The sequence below is a fragment of the Chiloscyllium plagiosum genome, unplaced genomic scaffold (assembly GCF_037043375.1).
Source record: "Chiloscyllium plagiosum isolate Xiang-an unplaced genomic scaffold, Cpla_swu_hap1 HiC_scaffold_1, whole genome shotgun sequence".
Lineage (NCBI taxonomy): Eukaryota > Metazoa > Chordata > Chondrichthyes > Orectolobiformes > Hemiscylliidae > Chiloscyllium > Chiloscyllium plagiosum.
In genome coordinates, this window is record NW_028270139.1 from 25,764,836 (window position 1) to 25,790,338 (window position 25,503).

The 25,503-nt window shown below is 41.7% G+C and overlaps 1 protein-coding gene across 2 annotated transcripts in view; it reads left to right on the plus strand.

Moving 5' to 3' along the window:
* alpk1 (alpha kinase 1) overlaps positions 1-25,503 on the plus strand; it is a 146,747-nt gene that overhangs the window by 95,985 nt on the left and 25,259 nt on the right. For both annotated transcript variants that reach the window (XM_087982444.1, XM_087982402.1), the window contains 4 exons: positions 7,987-8,185; positions 11,513-11,572; positions 20,090-20,176; positions 22,975-23,051. In XM_087982444.1, coding sequence (XP_087838570.1) covers positions 7,987-8,185; positions 11,513-11,572; positions 20,090-20,176; positions 22,975-23,051 — 423 coding nt within the window. The remainder of the gene's footprint in view (positions 1-7,986; positions 8,186-11,512; positions 11,573-20,089; positions 20,177-22,974; positions 23,052-25,503) is intronic.

The following is a 25,503-nucleotide window of genomic DNA, read 5'->3' on the forward strand; positions in this document are numbered from 1 at the left end:
TATATCAAGAAAAGCAGTGATTTGACTTCCAATCTTATTGTTATCCCATTGTTTGCCCTCCCCCACTACTCAGTAGTTCCTGTCACTCAGCCACCCTCACATCCAAGCTGCCACTGTTGCTTTCCTTCCATGGCCTTCAACTTTGGCATTTTATCAAATGCATTTTGAAGTCTATGTACACGACCTGCAATAATATCATTAACCGTTTCTCTATTACCTCATCAAAAATTCAAAATAGTTGGCATGTTTTTCCTTTCACAAATCAATGCTTTTTTTAAAAATTAATCCATATTTTCCGAAGTAACTGTGAATTTTGACCCAGATTATCATTTCCAATAGCTTTCCCACCCAACGGTTACATTGATTAGCCTCTAGCTGATTGGATTAAACTAACTCCCTATGTTGAACTAGAGTATACATCTCAATTCTCAGTCCTCTAGCATCACACTGGCATCCAAGGAAGATTATTGCCAGTATTGTTGCAATTTCTCCTTGGATGTTTGACCTATTTGACTTACTTTATTTCCCAAAACCATTATTCCACCCTTGATGGCCACACCATCGAACCACCTAGATCTTGTACTCTGGACTTGCTTTCCCAATTATTTTCCATGACCATATCTCTCATACCTTCTTTACTACCATTCATAAACTGTATTTTTGATCAAGCTTTTTGTCACACATCTTAATACTGTATTTTATTCATTTTATTATTACAACTCTGCAATATACCTTGACATGTTTCCTACGTTAAAGGCAAAGACAAGTTGTTATTGTACAGAAATAATAATATTACTATAACTTTGTGATAGAGTCTGTGGTTTCAAATATTTTCTTTTTAAGTCAAGGCCATAACAGTCAGGAAAGCTAAAGCCTGGATTTTTGCCACAATGGAGATCTTCTCCCATCTTTTATAAATGGCAACAGAACGCAGACATTAAGACTTTTGTAGCCCTGGTATTTGAAGCCTGATGTATGAGGAGCAGACCCGGTGTGAGCAGATAAGACCATAAGACATAGGAGCAAAAATTAGACCATCCAGACCATTGAGTCTGCTCCACCATTCAATCGTGCTTGTTAAGTTTCTCAACACCATTCTCCCGCTATCTCCCCATAACCCTTGATCCCCTTGATACTCAAGAACCTATCTATCTCAGTCTTAAATATATTCAATACCAGGCCTCCACAGCCTTCTGTGGCAATGTATTTCATAGATTCTCCACTCTCTGGCTGAAGAAGTTTATTCTTATCTCTGTTCTAAAAGGTTTTCCTTTATTCTAAGATTGTGTCCTTGGGTTCTATTCTCTCCTATCAATGGAAACATCTTCTCAATGTCTACAATGTCCAGGCCATTCAGTATTCTCTATGTTTCAATTAAATCCCCCCTCATCTTTCTAAACTCTACCGAGTATAAACCCAATATCCTCAAAAGTTCCTCTTATGTTAAACTTTTCATTCCTGGTACCATTCTCGTGAACATCCTCTAAACTCGCTTGAGGGCCAATACATCCTTCCTGAGATATCGGGCCCAAACTGCACACAATACTCCAAATGGAGCCTCAGAAGTACATCCTTGCTTTTATATTCGAGTCCTCTCAAAATAAATGCCAATATTGCATTTGCCTTCCTAACTACTGACTCAACCTGTAAGTTTACCTTGAGAGAAATCTGGACTAGAACTCCCAAGTTTCTGTGCACTTCAGACTTCTGAATTTTCTCCCCATTTAGAAAATAGTCCATGCCTCTATTCTTCCTATCAAAGTGCATGACCTCACACTTTCCCACATTGTACTCCATCTGCCACTATTTTGCCCACTCTCCTAACCTGTCCAAATCATTCTGCAGCCTTCCCATCTCCTCAATGCTACCTGTCCCTCTACCTATCTCTGCATCATCTGCAAACCTTGCCAGAATGCCCTCAGCTCCTTTATCTAGATCATTAATGTATAAAGTGAACAGTTGTGGTCCTAACTCTGAGCCTTGCGGAACACCACTTGTCACCAGCTGCCATCTTGAGAAGGACCCTTTTATCTCCACTCTCTGCTTTCTGTCAGACAGCCAAGCTTCTATTCATGCTAACGCCTTGCTTCTAACCATGGGCCCTTATTTATTCAGTAGTCTCATGTGTGGCACCTTGTCAAAGGCCTTCTTGAAGTCGAGGTAGAGAACATCCATTGGCACTTCTTGGTCTAACCTGCTCATTACTTAGATTCATAGAGTCATAGAGATGTACAACATGGAAACAGACCCTTCAGTCCAACTCGTCCATGCCGACCAGATATCCCAACCCAATCTAGTCGCACCTGCCAGGACCTGGCGCATATCCCTCCAAACCCTTCCTATTCATATACCCATCCAGATGCCTTTTAATTGTACTAGCCTCCACCACTTCCTCTGACAGCTCATTTCATACACGTACCATCCTCTGTGTGAAAATGTTGCCCTTAGATCTCTTTTATATTTTTCCTCTCTCACCCTAAACCTATGCCCTCTAATTCTGGACTCCCCCACCCCAGGGAAAAGACTTTGTCTATTTATCCTATCCATGCCACTCATAATTTTGTAAACCTCTGTAAGGTCACCCCTCAGCCTCCGATGCTCCAGGGAAAACAGCCCTAGCCTATTCAACCTCTCCCTATAGCTCAAATCCTCCAACCTGACAACATCCTTGTAAATCTTTTCGGAACCCTTTCAAGTTTCACAACATCCTTCCAGAATTGCACGCAATATTCCAACAGTGGCCTAACCAATGTCCTGTACAGCTGCAACATGACCTCCCAACTCCTGTACTCAATAATCTGACCAATAAAGGACTCAAAAAATTCTAGCAGATTTGTTAAGCATGGCCTCCCCTTGATCAAACCATGCTGACTTTGCCCTTTTTTACCATATACTTCAGAAATCTCTTCCTTCACAATGGATTCCAGTATCTGACCCATGACCAAAGTTAGACTAATCGATCTGTAAGTTTTCATCTTTTGCCTTACTCCCTTCTTAAACAGAAGTGTCACGTTCGCAGTTTTCCAGTTCTCTGGGACCCTCCCTGATTCTAGTAATTCCTGAAAGATCACCATTCATACCTCTTCAGCTATCTCCCTTAGAACTTTGGGTTATAGTCCATCTGGTCCAAGTGATTTATCCACCATCAGGCCATTCAGTTTTTCTGGCACCTTCTCCTTGGTGATGGCCACCAAATTCAGCTCTGTCCCCTCACTCTCTTGAATTTTTGGGATATTACTTGTGTCTTCCGCCATGAAGACTGATGCGAAATAATTATTTAGTTCCTCAGCCATTTCTTTGTTCCCCATTACTATCCCTCCAGCATCATTTTCCTGCGGCCTATTGTCCACTTTTGCCTCTCTTTTGTCCTTTATATATCTAAAGCAACTCTTATAGTCTTCACTTATACTACTGACTTGTTTACCCTCATATTTAATCTGCTCTCTCCTATTTATTTTTTTGTTGCCCTCTGTTGGTATTTGTAAGCTTCCCAATTCTCTGGTTTCCCACTGCCCTTCATCACATTGTATGTTTTACCTTTTGCTTTTATGTTATCTCTGACTTCCCTAGTCAGCCATGGTTGCCTCATCCTCCCTGTACCATGCTTCTTTTTCCCCAGGATGAATCACTGTTGTGTCTCTCGAATTGCTCCCAGAAACTCCTGCCATTGCTGTCCCACTTCTTTCCTGCTAGGCTCCTCTCCCAACCAATTCTACCCAGCTCCACCATAGGCTGCTCCAAAAAGCCATCTCATAGACATTCCACAAATGCCTTTTCTTGCAATCCACTACCAACCTGATTTTCCCAGTCCACCTGTATATTGAAATTCCCCTTGATCACTGTAACTTTGCCTTTCCTACACATCTTTTCTGTCTCTTGGTGTATCTTGTGCCCCACCTCCGGACTGGAGGCCTGTAAATAACTCCAACTATGGTTTTTTTTAACCTTTGCAGTTCCTCAAATCTACCCACACAGATTACACATCTGACTCTTTCTTACTATTGATTTAATTTCTTTTCTTATCAATAAGGCAACCCCACCTCCTCTGCCCATTGCCTATCTTTTTGATAGGATGTATATCCTTGAATATTCAGCTCCCAATCCTAATCCCCTTGCAGCCACGACTCTGTGACATCCATCACATCATACTTGCCAATGTCGATCACGCCACAAGGCCATTTACCTTATTCCTTATAAAGTGTGCATTCAGACATAAAACAACTTCAGTCCTGTACTAACTGTCCCTCTTTTCATTGTGGTTTGTTTGTGCAGTGTGCTTGAAGTTTGATTGCCCACCCTTTCCATACATTCTGTCCTATTTGAGTTTGTGCTAGAGATTTTAATAACATCTCCTGAGTTCTGCACTTTTACCTCCTCCTTTATTTTGGGTTTTTTTTTTTATTTCCCATACAACGGAACCCCTCCCATTAGTTTAAAGCCCTGTCTACAGCCCTAGTTATGCGATTTGCTAGGACTCTGGTCCCAGCATGGTTCAGATGAAGACTGTCCCATTGAAACAGGTCCCTTCTTCCCCAGTACAAATGCCAATGCCCCATGAATTCAAACCCATTTCTTCCACACCAATCTTTAAGCTACACATTTACCTGCTTAATCTTATTGACCCTGTGCCAATTAGTTCATGGCTCAGGTAGTAATCCAGAGATTGTTACCCTTTGGTTCTACTTTTTAATGTAGTTCTCAGCTGTTCATATTCCCTTAGCAGAACCTCTGCCCTAGTTTTATCAATGTTGTTAGTACCTATGTGGATGACAACTACTGCATCTTTATCCTCCCACTCCAAGTTCATCAGTGGCCCAGATGAGATATCCCAAACCCTTGAATCACGAAGGCAACACAACCTTCGGTACTCTCAATCCTGGTCACAGAGAGCACTGTCTATGCCTCCAACTATCCTATCCACAGTTACAACAACATTTCCCTTCTCTTCCCCCACTTGAATGGCTCCCTGCACCACACTGCTGCAGTCAGTCGGCTCATCCTCCCTGCAGTCCCCATTCCCGTCCACACAGGGAGCAAAACTCTTGAACCTGTTGGACAAGGACAGGAGCTGAGGCCCCTGCAACTCTACCTCCTGAATCCCTCTACCTGCCTCACTCACACCCACGCCAACCCCCACCCACACCCACACCCACACCCTCCTCTCCCTGACCACTCGCCTAATTTGTGTTAGTTAGTCTAAGATGTGTGACTGGAGGAGAAAGTGAGGTCTGCAGATGCTGGAGATCAAAGTTGAAACTTTATTGCTGGAACAGCACAGCAGGTCAGGCAGCATCCAGGGAACAGGAGATTCGACGTTTCGGGCACAGGCCCTTCTTCAGGAATGTGTGACTGTCTCCTGAAACACAGGGTCCAGGTAACTCTCCCCCTCCCTGATGTGTCACAATATTTGAAGCTCAGACTCCAGTTCATCGACTCTGAGGCGGAGTTCTTCCAGCAACTGCAGACATAGTCACTGAGAACCACAATGGGGTCCACTAGCTCCCACATCATGCAAAAATAACACAGCACCTAACCTTTTAAAAAATTTTTACCTCTTTTTGTATCTCTGCTTATACAAGTTGTAACTAATAAATTAACAAGAATCAGTTTAACACAGATTCAAATTTAGCAGATCCCTTATTAGCCAATCAACTCACAGCCTGTGATGTCAATTTTTAGATTCCCCTCAGAATCACTTCCCTTCCCAGACTACTCTCTGCTTACTCCTGCTCAGCTCCTCTCCCGAAGTGAAGGCTCAAAATCTGAGGTACGTTTTTATATCACTTCCCTTCCCAGACTGCTCTCTGCTCCTCTCCCGAAGTGAAGGCACCAAATACTTGAGGGAAGTTTTTATATCACTTCCCTTCCAGACTGCTCTCCACCTGCCCCTGCTCTGCCCTGGTCCTGACCCTTGTGCATTTCTTTGGATAGCCAGGGAATGATCTTGAAGATGTAAGATACCTCTTTAGATCATCTGAGATGTGTTATCTCTCCCAGCACTGTTGGGGGAGGTACGGTGACCTTAAGTTTGAGTGAAAGCTACAAGTGGTTATAGGATGTAGGTTTATGAATTTAAATGCTTGTTGTTAGAAGCTATTGTGTGCTTTAAATAAATGCTTTTGCTATTAGAATTTATTTATCTAAATAATTGAAAATGTAGTAAATGAGCTTTTATGAATGAGCTTTTTTTATGATATGGTGAAGTCTGCATCAACATTTAGAAGTTCATCTTATAGAACTTTATTTTATTTAGTTTCTGCTTGATGTCTTCCCACTAGTAGATACAAAGTGAAACAAAAACAGAGAGTGTGGGAGAAACTCAGCAGATTTGGCAGCATCTGTGGAGCGAGAAAGAGAGTTCACATTTCAAGTCAAAAGACTTTTCTTTGATAGAGCAAGTGTTCTATCAGAAAAAGTTCAGAGCTTTGATAGTTTTGTGGCTATTAGCTGAGTAGAGCCTTGAGATTTGTTTTTGTTGCATTTGATGTACTTTCTAATGTGCAGACTGCAATTTTCCTGGTATTTGTGTTTAACTTATGTTGATTTTTTTTTGTTTAATTATTAATGTAAAAGTTAGAAAAATTGTAAGCTTGCCTATTGGTTTTCTCACTGGGATTGTTCAGTAAATTTGGTTATTTTTGCTTGTTGTTCCCTCCCCATGAATGTAAAATATAAAAGTTATGCAGAGCAAAGCACTTGATTAACTCACAGACATTAAATGTAAAGGGTTCTCCTATTTTTATTTTAAATGTTGTTTTCTCCAATACATTTTTGCACTGAAACACTTCTGAAATCAGCAAAAACCCAGGGTTACCAGTGGCTTAGATTTTTCAGTGGATTGTGTGGTCATTTTGACAAGGTAAGCTGGACAATCAAAACTTGATTGTGAAATAGCAGAACACGTTCACTCTTTACATGTCTAATGTTTTAAGAAATAGCTATTGTAATTGTCAATGCCTGAAATGCAAACATCATAGGGCGGCCTTGCTCCTGTCCTGCCACCTCTCTGTCCCTCTATGCCCTTGTTGTGTTTAGCTGAAGGTAGCCATCTTGAGTGTAATTAAAATTTTTGAACTGATTGTCACACATACCGAGGCTCAGGGAAAAGCTTTGCCTTGAAGCAATATAGGCAAATCACATAGTTAAGTAGCATAGATAGTAAATAATAGGTAAACAGTGGCAAAAACAAAAGCATAGGTATAGGGAAATGTTAAAAATTTGAGTCCATTCAATATTCTAACAGTAGGGTAGAAACTGTTGTAAAACCGGCTGGTGCGTGTGTTCAGGCTTCTGTATCTCAACATGTTTCGGTTAAGCTGGTTCCGTTTTGGATATTGCCAGCACTGCTGATTATTGAGCAATCCATTATTCTTCTGGGAATTGTCAGAATAGCAATTCGCTGTCCAGGTATTCCAAACAGTACTGAAAGCAGGACTAAAGTGCACTCTGATTGTTAACATTGATCTATGTCGTCTTTACTCACTGAGCATAATTTTGACTTTGGTGGTGACTTAATATGATCCTGTCATCCATCTCTGTGTAACTGAAAATCAAGGTGAATATTGAGGAGTGACTTTTCCAATAAAGCTGAGGCTACTATATCACTCAACATCAAAATTATCACCAACAAAACCTTTAATATTCTGTCTCTATAGCTAACTTCCAGTCAGTGATACAGCATTTTATTCTGTTAGGTGGGAGGGACACTGAATGGCATTCCATTAAGTATTATACCACATTCTTTTCCATTTAAGATGTATAGTGCCATCAATCTTTTCTAACACTGGGACAAAAGCTTTTGTGCCTTAATAGCTTTTTGTCAATGCTTTTTGCTAGCATATTAATGAGAGGAAATTATCCCACCTTACAGATAAATTTGTAATTAAACAAGAAGCACCAAGCTAATGATTGGACTATTTATTTTAGATTTCTATTTATCTGCCTTGTAGGGTTTTTTTAAATTTAAAGTGTATTTTCTCTCCACAGGTTTTTCTGAAAGCCTCAACCTCTGTTGGTGACTATGCTTCAGCAGCTGCCACAGTATTTTTGATTGACAGGTTTCTATACTGGGTCGATGCATCCAGCAAACTTCTGCAGATTGCCAAAAGCCTGCACAGGCGTTGCCATGAAATACCAATCGCACCACAGGTGGTTGTTCGCCAGGCCCGAGTCTCTGTAAATTCAGGTGACATAACTCCTGTTGATCTTTCTCTGTTTCCGTGGCAAAACTCCAATTAACAAGCACTTGACTAATCAAGAGGATATTTTGTTCCATTTGAGATGGGGAGGGGAGAACGGGGGAGAGAATGTCATTTTGCTAAGCGTAGTGCCATCTTTTCAAACCCACTGCTGACCCTTTGAACGCACACAAAGGCTCAGAAGGAAAGGGATTTCAAGCCAAAAGAGTAGAATGAGTGTGGAAAATACTAATTGGTTGCTTTGTTCCCTCATAAATGTACCCTAGCAATTTAAAACGAGAGATGTCTGAATTGCTATACTTCTGATCAAGAATTTAACAAAACAGATTAGTATTGTCAGTTTTTCCCTATCTCTTTCAGCATATTCATTTTATTTCAGCAAGGCCAATTGACAATACAAACAATGCAGCTGCTAACTGATTGCAGTAACCCAATATGTTTTATCACACTCAGTAGTTACCTGGATTGCAGAAAGTGCTCACAGTTTTGTTGTCCCCATACACTATTAAATTGCAAAGTGTACGGTATCATTACTGAATACAGCTTTTTTTTTTTATTTTCGATTGCCTTTGTTAAATCTAAAGCCAGGTAAATGGCTATTTAAATGCCACAATGAAAATTCAGTGTTCAGGGCGAATTCAACATGTATTATACTAACTGGGAAAAATGGAAAAGGAAATAAAGGGAGTAAAGATCATTAAATTACTGCAAAGAAAATTGAAACAGGAATGGATAATATCAAACAGAACGCACAATGAATCATTCAAAACTATGTTGTTCTCATTTGTCAAGCCAATAAGTTTGGAGTTGTTGTTTCTGTTCATCCTACTGGTAAAGTGAAGTCCCATTGTGTGATCTTATTGTTTGAATGTGGTCATAATTCAGATAAAATTTATTTCCCACTATTTTAACAGGTGTAGTTATTCATTTTTTGTTCAGTAAAAATAATGATCCTCATTGAATGACACGTGAACTTTGTTCAGCGTCTGTACAGTCATATTATACATAATGATTTCACTTTATAGTTATTTTATTTTCCACCTTTGCTTGTGACTTGGAGTCTTCCCTGTTCATGTATAATTTTAAAAATGGTTTATGTAGCACCTTTCATGACCAAACTGTATTCTAAATACTCTGCAGAAAGTGAACTGGAACAAAGAGCTGTGAATGTTGAAGATCTGAAACAAAAACAGAAATTTCTGGAAAACCTCAGCTGGTCTGGCAGCACCTGTGAAGAGAAAGCAGAGTTAACATTTCTAGTCCAATGACCCTTCTTCCAAAGAGTCTAAGTTTCTTTAGCAATTTCTGTTTTTGCTACAGCAAATGAAGTTCTTTTGAAATGTAGTCATCATTGTAATGTTGAAAACACTGCAGTCAATTTGTGCACAGCAATATTTGCACGCACACAGTAAAGTGCAATGTGTCGATTGAGGGATAGATATTAGCCAGAGGTGGGAAGAATTGTGATTTTTTTTTTCTCTCTATGAAATAGTGCTGTGGGCACTTTCATTTCCATTCGCAAGGTTCGGCACATTCCTAGTTTGGCATCTCATTCAAAAGAGACCAGCCCTTTTAGTGCAGTATTCCCATCAATACTAGATGGTAGATTTTAACCCACCCTGACTTGGTTGGAATATGGTGAGATGCTAAAACTTTAAATCTTTCAAACCTGATATCAACCCACCTCCAACATGCTCGAGTCTAGGTTTAATAGAGAGGGTTTAGAGACAGAACAGCTAAGCTGCTGTAACTAAATATTGTAACTAAAGTGGAAGTCTTTGGTTTAACATACTTAGCAAATTTAACCCTGTTGGCTGGGCTTCCTGGGAAATCCAGCAGCTGAATGGAGGGCCAAAGGGAAATTAGCTGATTCCTGTTCCTTCCCCCCCCCCCCCACTCTGAACCTCCAATCAATATTTGGGGTTTGGAGCCTTTGTGTAAAGATTGCGAAAGTCAACCTTCTCTGTGATTCAGGGATTGGAGTCTCCCGATGCTCCCACTTGCAGTGTCAGGGAATTTCTGTTGCAATCTGCTCTGGATTGCATCCTGTCGATGATGCAGCAGTTACATGGCTGTGCAGCAGCCTGGAAGGTACAGCAAAAGCGTTATTCAGTGATCGTTACTGCATATCTGAGACCATGCAAAAAAGAAAATTAAAGGGACTCAGTACTGAAAACACTGGCAGTGCACAGCATGTGAATTGTAAAGAGAATATTTCTCACTGTCTTGTCAATCACACATACCTATGGATGGGGGACCTATCAAAGTGAAACTCCTCAGCATGCAGAGAAATCCAGGCTTCCACTCTGCCGGATATATAGGTCAGCCCAGTCAACAGTCAGCGCAAATTGTCTCTCTAGACAGTGTATTCCATTAAAAAGACATCTATATTTTAGAGATTAACTCTTTGACATTGAAGAAAGAGAAGTCACAGAGACCTCCAGGTAGCTTGGTACAGGACAACACTGGTAAAAGGCTTGGAGATATTTTTGTAAGCACATTCTCTCAGCCAGGCAACGTTATATTTCAGGATCAAAGAAAGCAGAGAAAATTATTTAAGTTCTCTACTTTGGGATGTTTTGCTATGTCAAGATGCTACAAACAAAGTATTACTTATTAATCATTAAAAAATATATCTTGATACAATGCCTTTTACAGCTTCACATTTCAAGGTATTTTCTAGTCAGTGAATTACAATCACCATCGCAATGTAGAAAGTACAACAGTCAAAGAAAGTTCCCACAAACAGCAATGAGCCAAGTGACAAATAATCCATTTTTAATCTGAATTTATTCAAGGTGAGCGATGAGTATTGGCCAGATATTGGGAGAATTTGCATTTTCTTTTCAATGAAGCATTATGAGATATTTTATGTCCGAATGAGAAGGGAGACCAAGGCACATTTTTATCATTTCATCCAAAACACAATACCTCTAACCATGCAGTATCTTATGACTCCATGCTACAGTTTTAGTTAGGTTATACGCTCAGGTTTTAGGAATGCGACTTCAGTGCACAGTTTCAGCTATGCCAGGAGCCTGTAATAAGTCTCATTGTCTCCTGAATAAAAAGAAGAACTGCAAATGCAGGAAACAAAAACAGAAAGTGCTGGAGAAGTCAGCAGTCTGGCATTGTCTCTGGAGAGGAAACAGAGTTAATGTTTTGAGTTCAGTGACTCTTCTTCAGACTGTTTGTCAAACCTGTATAGAGTATAATGTTCCTTTTCTCACCACAGTCACTGCAAACTATCATCTAAAGAAATATTGCATTATTAATTCTTCCTGAATCAAGTAACAGTCTTTTAATGTTGACAGGCAAACTTTTGAAAGCTGAATACATCCTGAGCAGTCTCATAAATAACAGTGGGGCAACAGGTTAGTGATTACTTCAGTAAAAATCACTCTCTCTCTTATATGTGTGTTTTGTATCAATATATGATGAATGGTGTTTCTACTTAATTTCTGTCCTTGCAATCGTTCTTGGATAACTTCAGCTCGCTGTCTCAATAAGCGTATCATCTTTCTGCTGGCTCGAACAAAAGGAATCACTGTTGATTGATTAATGGGAAATAAATCACAGCACAAGCAATAAACATAGGGGAACATAAATTTTATTATGTTGTGATCATTAATGCCTCTATGAAAATAACGACATATTTAAGTAAAATAAGAAAACACATTGAAACCCGATCCATCACATCTATTCCTCTGTGCAGCAGTAAATTCTAGACTATGATTGCATAGTTCCCAGGATTGCTTCATCCAAACATCCCATTATTTAGATTTAGATTAGATTAGATTACTTTACAGTGTGGAAACAGGCCCTTCGGCCCAACAAGTCCACACCAACCCGCCGAAGCGCAAACCACCCATACCCCTACATTTACCCCTTACCTAACACTACGGACAATTTAGCATGGCCAATTCACCTGATCTGCACATCTTTGGACTGTGGGAGGAAACCAGAGCACCCGGAGGAAACCCACGCAGACATGGGGAGAATGTGCAAACTCCACACAGTCAGCCGCCTGAGGCGGGAATTGAACCTGGGTCTCTGGCGCTGTGAGGCAGCAATGCTAACCACTGTGCCACCGTGCCGCCCACGGTATTCTCCACCCCATTTGATTTCCAGCATTGAAGACCTCAACTCAAAAAGTTGCTTAGTTGTAGATTTGTTTAACTGTCATTACTTATGCACTGTTGGGAGTTTATTTTCATTTTGATGCTTGTGATAGATAATGGCTGTGATTTATTTACAAAACACAGGTGTAGACCATTTGGCCCTTCAGCCCTGTTCTGCCATTCAATAACATTTTGTCTGACCAGTGGTCATCTGAATTCCACAGTCACATTTATTCCTGAAAATATTTGATTCTACTTCCGAGAAGAATCAATCTAACTCCACCTTAAAAATAGTCATCTCCACCACTTTCTAAGGCAGAGAGTTCCACAGTCAGACAATCCTCTGAGAGAATTAAAATCCCCTTCTCTCTATTCTCAAAGGAAAACCCCAAATTTTAAAACTGTTGCTTTGTTCTGGACTCACCCACAAGAAGAAACATCCTTTTCATGTCCAAATCGAGAAATCTTTTTATATTTTTATGAGAAATTAGCATAGTATAATGTAATCAAAAACCTTGTGAAAACCATTCAGGATCCTACATATTTCAATCAATTCATCCTTCACTCTTCTAAACTCTGATGGATTTAAGCCCAGCCTGTCCAATCTTTCCTCATCAAACAATCCATTCATTCCAGGAATCAAATGTAGTAAACCTCCTTTGAACCATCTCCAATGCATTTACGTTCTTTGTTCACTAAAAAGACCAAAACTGCGCACAGTGATGGAGGTGTTGGCTCACCGATGTCCTGTATATCAGTGGGGGGCAATTTTTTTTTCTATTCAACAAACGAGTGCAAATTCCACATCTTCTCCAACACTTCAATCTCTCACTTTCTTTGTGCATTGCAATGCTGGCGTGGCATCCAAAGTGATGATACTAAATGCATCTAAAACCATGGAATTACAGAATGGTAAAGCACAGAAGAAGGCCATTAAGTCCAAGTTGCATATGCAAAGTCTCTGGTAGAGTTATTCATTTAATCCCACTCCCCTTCATTTTCCTTAAACCTTGCAAAATTTCCTCTTGACATACTTACTTCATTCTCTTTTGAATGGTTCTAGTGAAGTTGCTACCACTGCTTTCCAGATCAGAACAACCCATTTTGTAACGGAAGGGTTCCCTGCATTCCTAGTACCATTCTTGTAAAGCCCACCTGCACCCTCGCCAAGCCTAGATATCCATTCTGAGGTATTGTGCCCAGAATGGAAAAGAGTGCTCCAGCTAATTTGTCAATAATACAACTGCTTTGCCTTTTAAACTTATGCCTCTATAAATGAAGTCAGACACTACTTTCCTTCAAGCAATCCAGGCTGACATTTATTTATTAGTTCATGTCAAAAATCATATGCCAGTTAAAAATATTCACTGGCAGACAATTAATTTTAGAGAGTTAAATATTATTCTGACAAAGTGAATTGGAATAGAAATTATTGGCAGAGCAGTCATGAAACAAGGAGGCCTTTAACATGGCCATTTCTGATCATGCGGCAGTGTACATGGAAGTTAAGGCCGGTGGCGATGGGACAGGCTTCATGGCACTGGCTCATGGATCCTTTTCTCCTGAAAGATAGCCAGTTCATTGAGTATTTTTCATGGAAATTTAAAATTTTCTGGGTCACTAATTCGGATACGGCCAGGAATCTGTCGGTGCTTTGGGAGACTGCCAAGGGGTTTGACTATTTCTTACTCGCCGACCTGGAAGCAGCAGAAGTGAGAGCAGCAGTGTATCCTCGAGGCGCGGCTGAGACTCCGAGACAGCGGATTACTGACCTCGGCCACTCTGAATGCTGCACTCATCCAGACAGCAAAGAGGGAGATTTCCTTTGCAAAACAGAGGTTGTTCGAGTATGGTGATAAACCAAGTAGGTATTTGGCGTACTTGGCCAGAAAGAAGACTGTGTGCTGGTACTATCACCTGTGATCCCAAAAAGATTAATGCAGCATTCAGGAAGTTCTACTCTGGATTGTACTGGTCAGAGGGCTGTGAAGACAGATTGGCGAAGATGGAGTCTTTTTTTTAAGACCGTGGCCCTACCAGGCGTAACTTCAGAACAGGCATCTCTTTTGAATGCCCCTCTGAAAATCTAAGAGATACAGGAGGCGGTGAGGCAGCTCCAGGGTCGTAAGGCGCCTGGTCCAGATGGATTTCAGAGCAAACCTTATAAGGAGTTTATAGACAAGCTGCCCATGTCAATGTTGGAAAAGTACAATTATTCGTATTGTCAGGACTGCCTCCCATCCTTTCTGCGAGAAGCAAATATTTCTCTTGTTCTCAAGAGAGGGAAAGCTCCAGAGGATTGCACTTTGTATAAGCCTATATCGTTATTAAATGTGGATTTTAAAATATTGCTGAATGCTGGCATTGAGGTTGGAGAAGGTCTTGCCCTTCTTTGTAAAGGAAGACCAGGTAGAGTTCCCAGATCCTCTAATAATATTAGAAGAGTGCTAAATATGGTTCAGATGTGCCAGTAAGGTTTGATTCCGGGCTTGGTCGTCTCCTTGGATGCAGAGAAAGCATTTGACCGGGCGGAGTAGCCATACCTCCTTTATGAGATTAAAAACAATGACTGCAGATGCTGGAAACCAGATTCTGGATTAGTGGTGCTGGAAGAGCACAGCAGTTCAGGGAGCATCCAATGAGCAGCGAAATCGATGTTTCGGGCAAAAGCCCTTCATCAGGAATAAAGGCAGTGAGCCTGAAGCGTGGAAAGATAAGCTAGAGGAGGGTGGGGGTGGGGAGAAAGTAGCATAGAGTAGAATGGGTGAGTGGGGGAGGGGATGAAGGTGATAGGTCAGGGAGCAGAGGGTGGAGTGGATAGGTGGAAAAGGAGATAGGCAGGTAGGACAAGTCCAGACAAGTCATGGGGATAGTGCTGAGCTGGAAGTTTGGAACTAGGGTGAGGTGGGGGAAAGGGAAATGAGGAAACTGTTGAAGTCCACATTGATGTCCTAGGGTTGAAGTGTTCCAAGGCAGAAGATGAGGCGTTCTTCCTCCAGACATCTGGTGGTGAGGGAGCAGCGGTGAAGGAGGCCCAGGACCTCCATGTCCTCAGCAGAGTGGGAGGGGGAGTTGAAATGTTGGGCCACAGGGCGGTGTGGTTGATTGGTGCGGGTGTCCTGGAGATGTTCCCTAAAGCGCTCTGCTAGGAGGCACCCAGTCTCCCCAATGTAGAGGAGACCGCATCGGGGGCAACGGATACAATAAATTATATTAGTGGATGTGCAGGTAAAACTTTGATGGATGTGGAAGGCTCCTTTAGGGCCTTGGATAGAGGTGAGGGAGGAGGTGTGGGCGCAGGTTTTACAGTTCCTGCGGTGGCAGGGGGAAGTGACAGGATGGGAGGGTGGGTTGTAGGGGGGTGTGGACCTGACCAGGTAGTCACGGAGGAAACGGTCTTTGTGGAAGGCGGAAAGGGGTGGGGAGGGAAATATATCCCTGGTGGTGGGGTCTGTTTGGAGGTGGCGGAAATGTCGGCGGATGATTTGGTTTATGCGAAGGTTGGTAGGGTGGAAGGTGAGCACCAGGGGCGTTCTGTCCTTGTTACGGTTGGAGGGGTGGGGTCTGAGGGCGGAGGTGCGGGATGTGGACGAGATGCGTTGGAGGGCACCTTTAACCACGTGGGAAGGGAAATTGCAGTCTCTAAAGAAGGAGGCCATCTGGTGTGTTCTGTGGTGGAACTGGTCCTCCTGGGAGCAGATACGGCGGAGGCGGAGAAATTGGGAATACGGGATGGCATTTCTGCAAGAGGTAGGGTGGGAAGAGGTGTAATCCAGGTAGCTGTGGGAGTCTGTGGGTTTGTAAAAAATGTCAGTGTCAAGTCGGTCGTCATTAATGGAGATGGAGAGGTCCAGGAAGGGGAGGGAGGTGTCAGAGATGGTCCAGGTAAATTTAAGGTCAGGGTGAAATGTGTTGGTGAAGTTGATGAATTGCTCAACCTCTTCGCGGAAGCACGAGGTGGCGCCAATGCAGTCACCAATGTAGCGGAGGAAGAGGTGGGGAGTGGTGCCAGTGTAATTACGGAAGATCAACTGCTCTACGTAGCCAACAAAGAGACAGGCATAGCTGGGGCCCATACGTGTGCCCATGGCTACCCCTTTGGTCTGGAGGAAGTGGGAGGATTCAAAGGAGAGATTAAGGGTGAGGACCAGTTCGGCCAAACGAATGAGAGTGTCGGTGGGCCTGTCCTACAATGGTTTGGCCTTGGAAGAGTCTTTGCCAGGTGGGTGGCAGTGTTATATAGTGACCCTAAAGCAGCGGTTCTCACTAACGTTCTAAGGTGTGACATTTTGAGCATTGACAGAAGCAGCCGACAAGGGCGCCCCCGCTCACCGTTGCTATTTACATTGGTGATGAGCCATTGGCAGAGGCCATCCAGAGGGACCCCAATATAAATGCCCCAGAGATAGGATCAGGAAGGCATAAGATCACCCTTTATGCTGATGACGTTCTTCTCTTTCTAGCCAACCAACTATATCTGTGCCCTGTTTAATACAGGTGATTAATTTATTTGGCTCTTTCTCGGGGTATATAATTAACTTTATCATCCCAGCCTTCGATCAATTATACAAAGCTAACTTTGTGCAGTTGCTAGAGAAGATATGACAGGACTTGCAGCGTTGGAAAGATCTTCCGATATCCTGGTTGGGTAGAATAGCTCTGGTTAAAATGAATGTTCTTTCTTGTTTATTATATCCCATGCAAATGCTCCCTTTGTTACCCAGGCAGGCACTATGGAGGCTTAACAGTTGGCTTGGCTCTTTTACCTGGCGTCACGGGTGGCTTCTTGTGAAGTTTGCCAAATTGCAGCTTCCACAGGGGATGGAGGGGTGTGGACTTTCCAGACTTTAAGCAATACCAACTATGTCCCCTGCTATCCTATGTGGCTGATTGGGCTTGCCAGGACCCACAGTCAATTTGGCTGGACATTGAGGCCTCTCAGGTAAAATGTCCCCTCATTAATATGTTGCTCATGGACAAGATGAGGACTGTTATGGACCATTGCAGAAATCCAATTGTCCTTAACACTGGTAAAACATGGAGAATGATGCAACAAAGTGAGGGCAATTTACAAAACACTTCCCCGTGGTAGGATTGGTAGGATTCCAGCCAGAATCAATGGATTCTGGCTTTAGGCTCTGCGAATCCAGAGGAGTTTCCTGTTTGGGAGATTTATTTGATAGGGAGGTCATGATGTCTTTCAAGCAGCTGATCTAAATATGAGCTATCTAGGAGGGACCTCTTTTTTTTTTTGTTACTTTCAGATTAGGAACTTTATACAGAAAAAGACTACATTTAATGGTTAGTTCCTAGAAGTTGGATATGGAGAAGACAGTCCACGGGCACTCTCTTGGCCAGCACCCTCTAACATTTATTAGGAGGTAGTGTCTTGAAGAACATCGAGCGGTTGTGTGGAATCTGGGCTCAGGAATTGGGGGTGGAGATCTCACCAGAGGAGTAGGAGGATATTTGGGAGAATGTAAGGAAGATTTCAATTTGCAATAGGATGCAGGCTATGCAACTGAAGGTACTCCACAGGATTTATTTGGCACCAGTGTGGCTTGCGAAATTTAAGACAGGAACGTCCCCAGTATACCCCGAATGTAAAATAGATGTTGGTATTCTTACTCATTGCTTGTGGTCATGCCATAAGCTTCACAAGTATTGGGGTGGTACAGCAAGTATTTTGGAAGGGATCTTGGGAACCGAGGTCAAGGTAGATCCAGTATCCCTCCTCTTGGGTTTGCCGAATCTCCTCTCCTTGGATGCGCATGGGAAGAAATTGTTTAGTATTCTTTCATTTTGTACGAGGAAGAACATTCTGATGAGCTGGGTATCAGATAATCCCCCAGGACACTCAGGGTGGCTTAGGTTAGTTATGGAGTAGATCCCCCTGGACATCCTTACAAGTATGGTGCACTAGAAAATGGAAATTTTTTATTGGATGTAGTGGCCCTTTTTGAACCATATAGATGTGGACTTATCAGCTACATTGGATAGGGCATTTGTGTAGCCATGAGGGCTGTGTCTGATGGCCCAGAGGTCCCTAGGAGGAAGAACTCTGAACAAATACGGGTATGCTAACTGATGCTCTCGGTGATGGGGAGCTATGGTAGGATTGCGCTGAGTGTAGTAACTTAAAGTAATTTAATTTAATTTGCCTAGGTTCAACTCAGTTTAATTTAGTTTCTTTGTTTTGATTTAGTTGTTTATTGAACTGTAGTTTGTGGACAGTTGTTTTTCTCCTAGATTGTTTGTGGTATAGAGTAGTTTGTTTACAGATCTTGTTGTTATATTGCAAGATTGTTCTATTATTTTGTCATAATTTTATATTTTTGTAAAAATTTCAAAATCCTTTCTTAATAAAAATAAGGGAAATCCTCAAAAACCAGTGGCTAGAGTACAAAATAGACTTTTTCCTCTGAGGGCTAAAGGAAGGATGTGGATGACTAAAGATATAGAGGTTAAATCAAATGATTAAAGACATAGAAGCCACAGTAATTCATACCTATTCAGTCAAACACTTCAATGTAATTGACAGATAATTGTCACCACCAGGCAGTTTCTGTCAGACAAGACTTTTTAACAAGATTGCAGTTTCGGCATTCTAAATCAGAATCTGACTGTTAATGTAAATTTTATTTGAAAAAAACACTTCCCAGAGATTTCCTGCCAAATGCATAAATTAATAAACGTACCTTAAAACACAATATCCTTGGCTTACTTTATTCTCCCATATTTGTTTTGCTCCTCTACCTACTTCTCAACATTTGGTAATCTATATTACAATTGGCATAAGTGTCCGAAAGCAAAGTAGTTATACACAAGTGTCAGAGCTCTGTGTGCTTATACTAACATTAAGCACAAATGTACCTGGGAGCTTAGCTTGTAGAACTCTTGTTGCTAGCTAACCTGCCTTAAAGAGACAGGTGGGTCTTATCAGATAGGTGTTTGTTTTTGGAATCTTGAATGAAAATTGCTATGGAATTTTCTCTTTTTTTTTTCTGCTGAATTGACACCATATTGGTACAGTGTCACCACATCTTTAACAAAACATCATATTTAAAGGGACAGAATAGGAATATCAACTACAAGCTGCCTTAACAGTTTCTAAAACTTTTGTCTAATCCTGTCCAGACCACAAACTATTAAATGGCCAGAATACTTCTTCCGTCTTCTCATAAAACAGATAAAACAAAAAAAATCCCACAGGTATAACTGATGTCTATCCCTATTTCCAAACATCCATCATGTGTACACAAAACTGTTTACGATTTTCATTGACAGTAAAATAGCATAAATAGAACAGCACTGGCTTCATTGGTGTGAAATTCAACTTCAGCAGTAGTCCAAAATGGATCACTAATCCAATTAACCTCCCAATCAAAATACTTTCACATTGACTTTCACTCATTATCGTAATAAACTTCACTCCTGGTCACTTTTGCTTTGATGATCTGGGTGGACAGTTACAAATCCTAGCAGCCCTCCTGAGTAAAAGTTAACTGGTTGGAGACTTGAGCAGTCTAAATTGTACCTGCTACATAACACCATCTGCTCCAGAGCTTCCTGGGATTTGTTGCACTCATTTGACAGCATCTGTCTAGGAAAAAAAAATCTTATATCTAATGTCATTCTTAAATCTGATATAATTGGTTTTGAAAGCATGGAGCCTCCAGTGCAGAATAATGCAGCTCCATGACAGGACTGTTGTATGTAATTTTATTTCATTTTTGTACGGCCTCTTGCATTACTACTTGTGATCTGCAGGTACTTGGGTCTATGAGAAGACAAGTGACCGAACATTGGTGCAGGCTGTCAGTATTCAGATAAGGGGACAGATCCTACAAAAACTCGGTAAGATCAAAGACAGATTTAACTCCTTTGGTAACATACTATTTACTTTGGTAATATTGTGATGTGTTCAGCTGGTGTATTTTGGAGCTCTTCATTTCCAGTTGGCAAGGGTCTTACATATTATAGAGATTTATAATCGGCCTGATTCAAGGATGTAATGACAACTCTGGAGCAGGTAGAACTTGAATCCTAGGTCTTCTACCACTACTACAGTGTCATGTGATCCTTGCATCCCTCCTTCCTTAACCTGTTGTAGATATTTCTAATCAAAACGTCCAGAGATATTATTACATAAGCATCTCTGGAACTTGAATCCAGGTCTTCTAGTCTAGAAGTAGGGACATGCCACTCCACCACCACTCACTTATTTCCTTATAACAAACCTAGCTGCTTATTTCCTTGTAACAAACCTAGTTGTTGTTATTGCTGAAAATGTGCTGCTGGAAAAGCGCAGCAAGTCAGGCAGCATCCAAGGAGCAGGAGAATCGACGTTTCGAGCATGAGCCCTTCTTCAGGAGGGCTCCCTGAAGAAGGGCTCATGCCCGAAACGTCGATTCGCCTGCTCCTTGGATGCTGCCTGACCTGCTGCGCTTTTCCAGCAACACATTTTCAGCTCTGATCTCCAGCATCTGCAGTCCTCACTTTTTCTCCTAGTTGTTATTATTGTCTGAATACCAAATACATCCCTCTGTTTTGTATGCGTTATAACTTCACCCGCTGGAGAGTGTTTATACTCTGACCCTTATTGACAGCAGCCTTGCCAGGGCATCTCAAGTCCATTATCAGTCAAGAGCTGCCCTGATGTTGAGGGCAGCTATTCTCACCGCTTGTCTGGCATTTGGGTCTATTCTCAATGTCTGAATCAAGGCTGTGATGATACCGACACTGTTAGTGGAACTGAATTGAGTATCAGTACAGGCGAATATTGGTGAATAGGTGGTCTGCTAGCATTGTTGAAAACCCTTCCCATTATTTTGCTAATGGTTGAAAAGAGGCTTCAAGGGAGATAACTGACTGGAATAGATTAATCTTTCTAAATAAGCCCTGCCTGTCAATCCGCCACATCATCAGTCAATAACAATGTTGTAGGTACATGGGAACATTGTGACTCAACAATTGGCTGGTCCTAATGCATACATTTTCAATATGATGGCTGGGCTATTGTCAATTCCATCGCCTTCAATTGATTGTCAGTCACCAGTGCACTCAGTTGCTGGAGTGGGAATGGTGCTCTTGACAGGGGGTGAGTTAGCAGACAGAAGACTATGGAATTGCACAACATACCAGTGGCACTGTGACAATCCTTTGCCACAACCCACATCCTAAATGTAGTTTGTCACAGTAGGGCTGGCATTCTTTCCCATTTGGGACACTTAAATGGTCAACTAATGGTCACTTAAGAGCTTCCTTATGCCACCACTGAGTGCACCCATAGTGCAGGAGACCAAAACCCAGTTGACCTATTGACTTGAGGTAAAAACAATGACTGCAGATGCTGGAAACCAGATTCTGGATCAGTGGTGCTGGAAGAGCACAGCAATTCAGGCAGCATCCGAGGACAGGCAAAATCTTTTAAAATACGTTTCGGGCAAAAGCCCTTCATCAGGAATAAAGGCAGAGAGCCTGAAGCGTGGAGATATAAGCTAGAGGAGGGTGGGGGTGGGGAGAGAGTGGCATAGAGTACAATAGGTCAGTGGGGAAGGAGATGAAGGTGATAGGTCAGGGAGGAGAGGGTGGAGTGGATAGGTGGAAAAGGAGCTGGGCAGGTCGGACAAGTCCGGACAGGTCAAGGGGACAGTGCGGAGCTGCAAGTTTGAAACTAGGATGAGGTGGGGGAAGGGGAAGGTTAGGCTGAAGAGAGATTGGGAAGTCTCCTGGTCAAACAACCTCAAAAGCTTCACACAAAGTGTGAACTATCCTCATATCCACCCCCCCACTTCAACTGTTATCCACTGCCCCACTACTTCCTTAATACCCATTGCCAAGCACTGCCAGCCTGGCTTCAGTGAAGCCAGACTCACCTCATTGTCTGGGTTCCATTGCTCAATACCTTCACTGGGCACTATTGCAGTCCCATGCGTGGCCACTGTTCCCAGTGGAGCTTCTGGGAAAAGAGAGCTTCCAGCCTTTTCCTTTTAGAGTGCAGAGGGCCCAACTCCAGCACAGTGGCCATTAAATGACTGCCAACTGGTGAATTGGCTCACTATGTCATTTATGATGGGGGCCCAGGGAGAACAGTGAGAGAGATTATCCATTTTATACCTTTGGCTGAAGTTACTTCAATCATGTCTCTTGCACTCCTGCTGACAATATCTTACCTGAAAAAGGAACATCCCTCAACTCTGTTAACTGGTAGATCACTACCATACTTGACTATGAACAAATATGACTTTAATTTGCTGCTTGTGTGAAGATCTGCACTGTTTTAAAAGTCAAGCCATTTTAATGTCATTACCATAGAGTCAAGAGGGCATATCCTCAGTTGATCTTTTATAATAGTCTAAAACCTAAATGAATAATATTAAGGCCAAGTAGTAAAAAATTGGTATCATCAAAAAGCATGTGGAATTTCACATAGAAACATGAAAGCATTCGTAAATACAAAAAAGTAGAATTATTAACACTTTCATAACCAGAAAAGGAAAATGTATTTGAATGTATACTTTCTGGCCAAGTTGTCTAACTTTGAGGCATGTGATCCCAACACTACGTCCAAGGTGCTGCTGAACTGAAAATAGAATTCTATTTCAGAAAAGGAATCTAGAAATCTGATGCTTTATTTTCTGATTCATTTTTAGGGCTATGGTATGAAGCTGCGGAACTGATCTGGGCTTCCATTGTGGGATTTTATGAGCTTCCTCACCCAGATAAAAAGGCTTGTTTGATTTATATATTCATGTTATAATTTTCTGTGAAGTGTGTTTTCCACTTAATCCTCCTCTTCTCTGAAAACTAGAGTTTGGTTTCACAAGCCCTTCGGCCCAACAAGTCCACACCAACCCTCTGAAGAGTAACCCACCCAGAACCATTCCCTTACCCTGCATTTACCCCTGACTAATGCACCTAACACTATGGGCAATTTATCATAGCCAATTCCCCTAACCTGCACATCTTTGGATTGTGGGAGGAAACCAGAGCACCTGGAGGAAACCTACACAGATATGGGGAGAATGTGCAAACTCCACACAGACAGTTTCCTGAGGCTGGAATCGAACCTGTGACCCTGGCGCTGTGAGGCAGCAATGCTAATCACTGAGCCACCGTGCCGCCCCCTTGAAATATAAAACAAAGGTATCAACTGCATCAGCCATTATTCATGTTCATTGAGTGTTAATGCAACCTTTTGTTTTCAAAAATTCTGCCTACCAATGCAGAAGGAGTTCACTTCCAGACCTATGTTTTCATGGAGTTTTAGAAGTCCAGCAGTGTGTCCAAGATCCAAGAATTCCATCTCCCACCCCACAGTTCTGATTGGTTCCATTTTCCAATAGAAGAATGAAGACAAGAAGCAAATCACAAGGGCAAAAACCAAGTTGGTCATTGCTGAGTTCAAACATGCTATTTACTGTGGAGCCTTGTCCCCCAGTGTGAATGTTAAAAACTTTTAGAGTAAGTGTGAAGGGAAGATAAATTCAATGGAACTATCAAGTTACTCAAATTCCCTGCCCATATGAGTTGAAAAACAAATCTTGTGCTCGCAGTTTCAATTTTTGTTTGTTGACTTTACACTAAGTATTATTGTTATGGTATTGTTACTGTTTGATAGCTTCTACAAACTTCCACAGTTCAGGGAGCTGTAAATTCAGTCTGACAGCTCTGGAGACTATTGAAGGTTTATCCTTCTTTGATTAGATTATTAGATTAGATTACATTACAATGTGGAAACAGGCCTTTCGGCCCAACAAGTCCACACTGACCCGCCAAAGTGCAACCCACCCATACCCTTACATTTACCCCTTACCTAACACTACGGGCAATTTAGCATGGCCCATTCACCTAACCTGCACATTTTTGGACTGTGGGAGGAAACTGGAGCACCCGGAGGAAACCCACACAGACACTGGGAGAATGTGCAAACTCCACACAGTCAGTCGCCTGAGGTGGGAATTAAACCCGTGTCTCAGGCGCTGTGAGGCAGCAGTGCTAACCACTGCTTATGAATACAAATGGTTGTTTTTATATGGAGTTAAGTACTTGAGGTAATTTAAATGCATTGAATGGAATTTTTTAATATAATCAAATTTGTAAATAGATACTTAAAGTTGTATTTCATCTCAATATGGTTTCTGAGGTCAGTCCAAAGTGGGTATTAGTGGGTAATTGATGGGTACTAGTTGACATGTAGGATGTAAAGACAAAGCGATGGGTGTGGGGCTATGGGTTGGCATAAATTGGCTGGTTAGGATCTTTAAGGGGCCATGGGGACAAGGGTAGAGTGGGTGGGGTGTTTCATTATTTGACACTAATGTGACATAAGAGCTATGTGGTCATGGAAATAATAGCACATTGGTTAAAAGGAGTTTCTAGAAAGGATATTTGCTGAAAGGATTTGAACAGTTAGTGGCGAAATTAAAAAGCATACTCTCCAAAGTAATAATGTCTGGATTATCACCTGAGCTAAAGGCAAACTGGTATAGGATCAATAAAATGTGTTAAATATGTTGCTGAAAGAGTGGTGTGGGCGGAATGGCATTCAATTCTTTGGGCACAGGTGCCAGTACTGGGGTGGAACGAAATTGCTTTGGCGGAATGGGCTTCACTTGAACCATGCTGGGACCAGCAACATAGCAATCCAAAAAACTGGTGCTGGAAAGGGAGCTTTTAACTAATTAAAGGGTTTGAACAGAACAGGTAGGGTCAAAGTGCACAAACTTAGAAAAGTATCAGTAAAAAGGGTTGAAGGGGACTGAACTTGTGAGACTTTGCTTTAATGCACATAGTATTCAAAATAAAATATGTAGATTAACAGCACAAATGCAGATATGATATGAGACATGGCAGCAAGGAGATCAAAGCTGGGAACTAAATATTTAGCGATATGTGACAGCTTGAAAGGACAGGCAGGAAGGAATGGTGGTATTATTAGTATGGTTTGGCATAAGTACAATAGCAGTGATCTTGGAACAGACAAATGTAGCACCCTTATCAGTGGAGGTAAAAATAAAAATGTTAAGTAAACACTGGTGGGAGTAATCTATAGGTCCCCTAGCAGGAGCTAAATGGTAGGGTAAAGAATAAATCAGGGGTTAATAGGGAAGGTAAGAGGAAGTACATTAATGACGGTAATCTTAACATAGATTTGGATAATCAGATTGGCAGACAGGGTC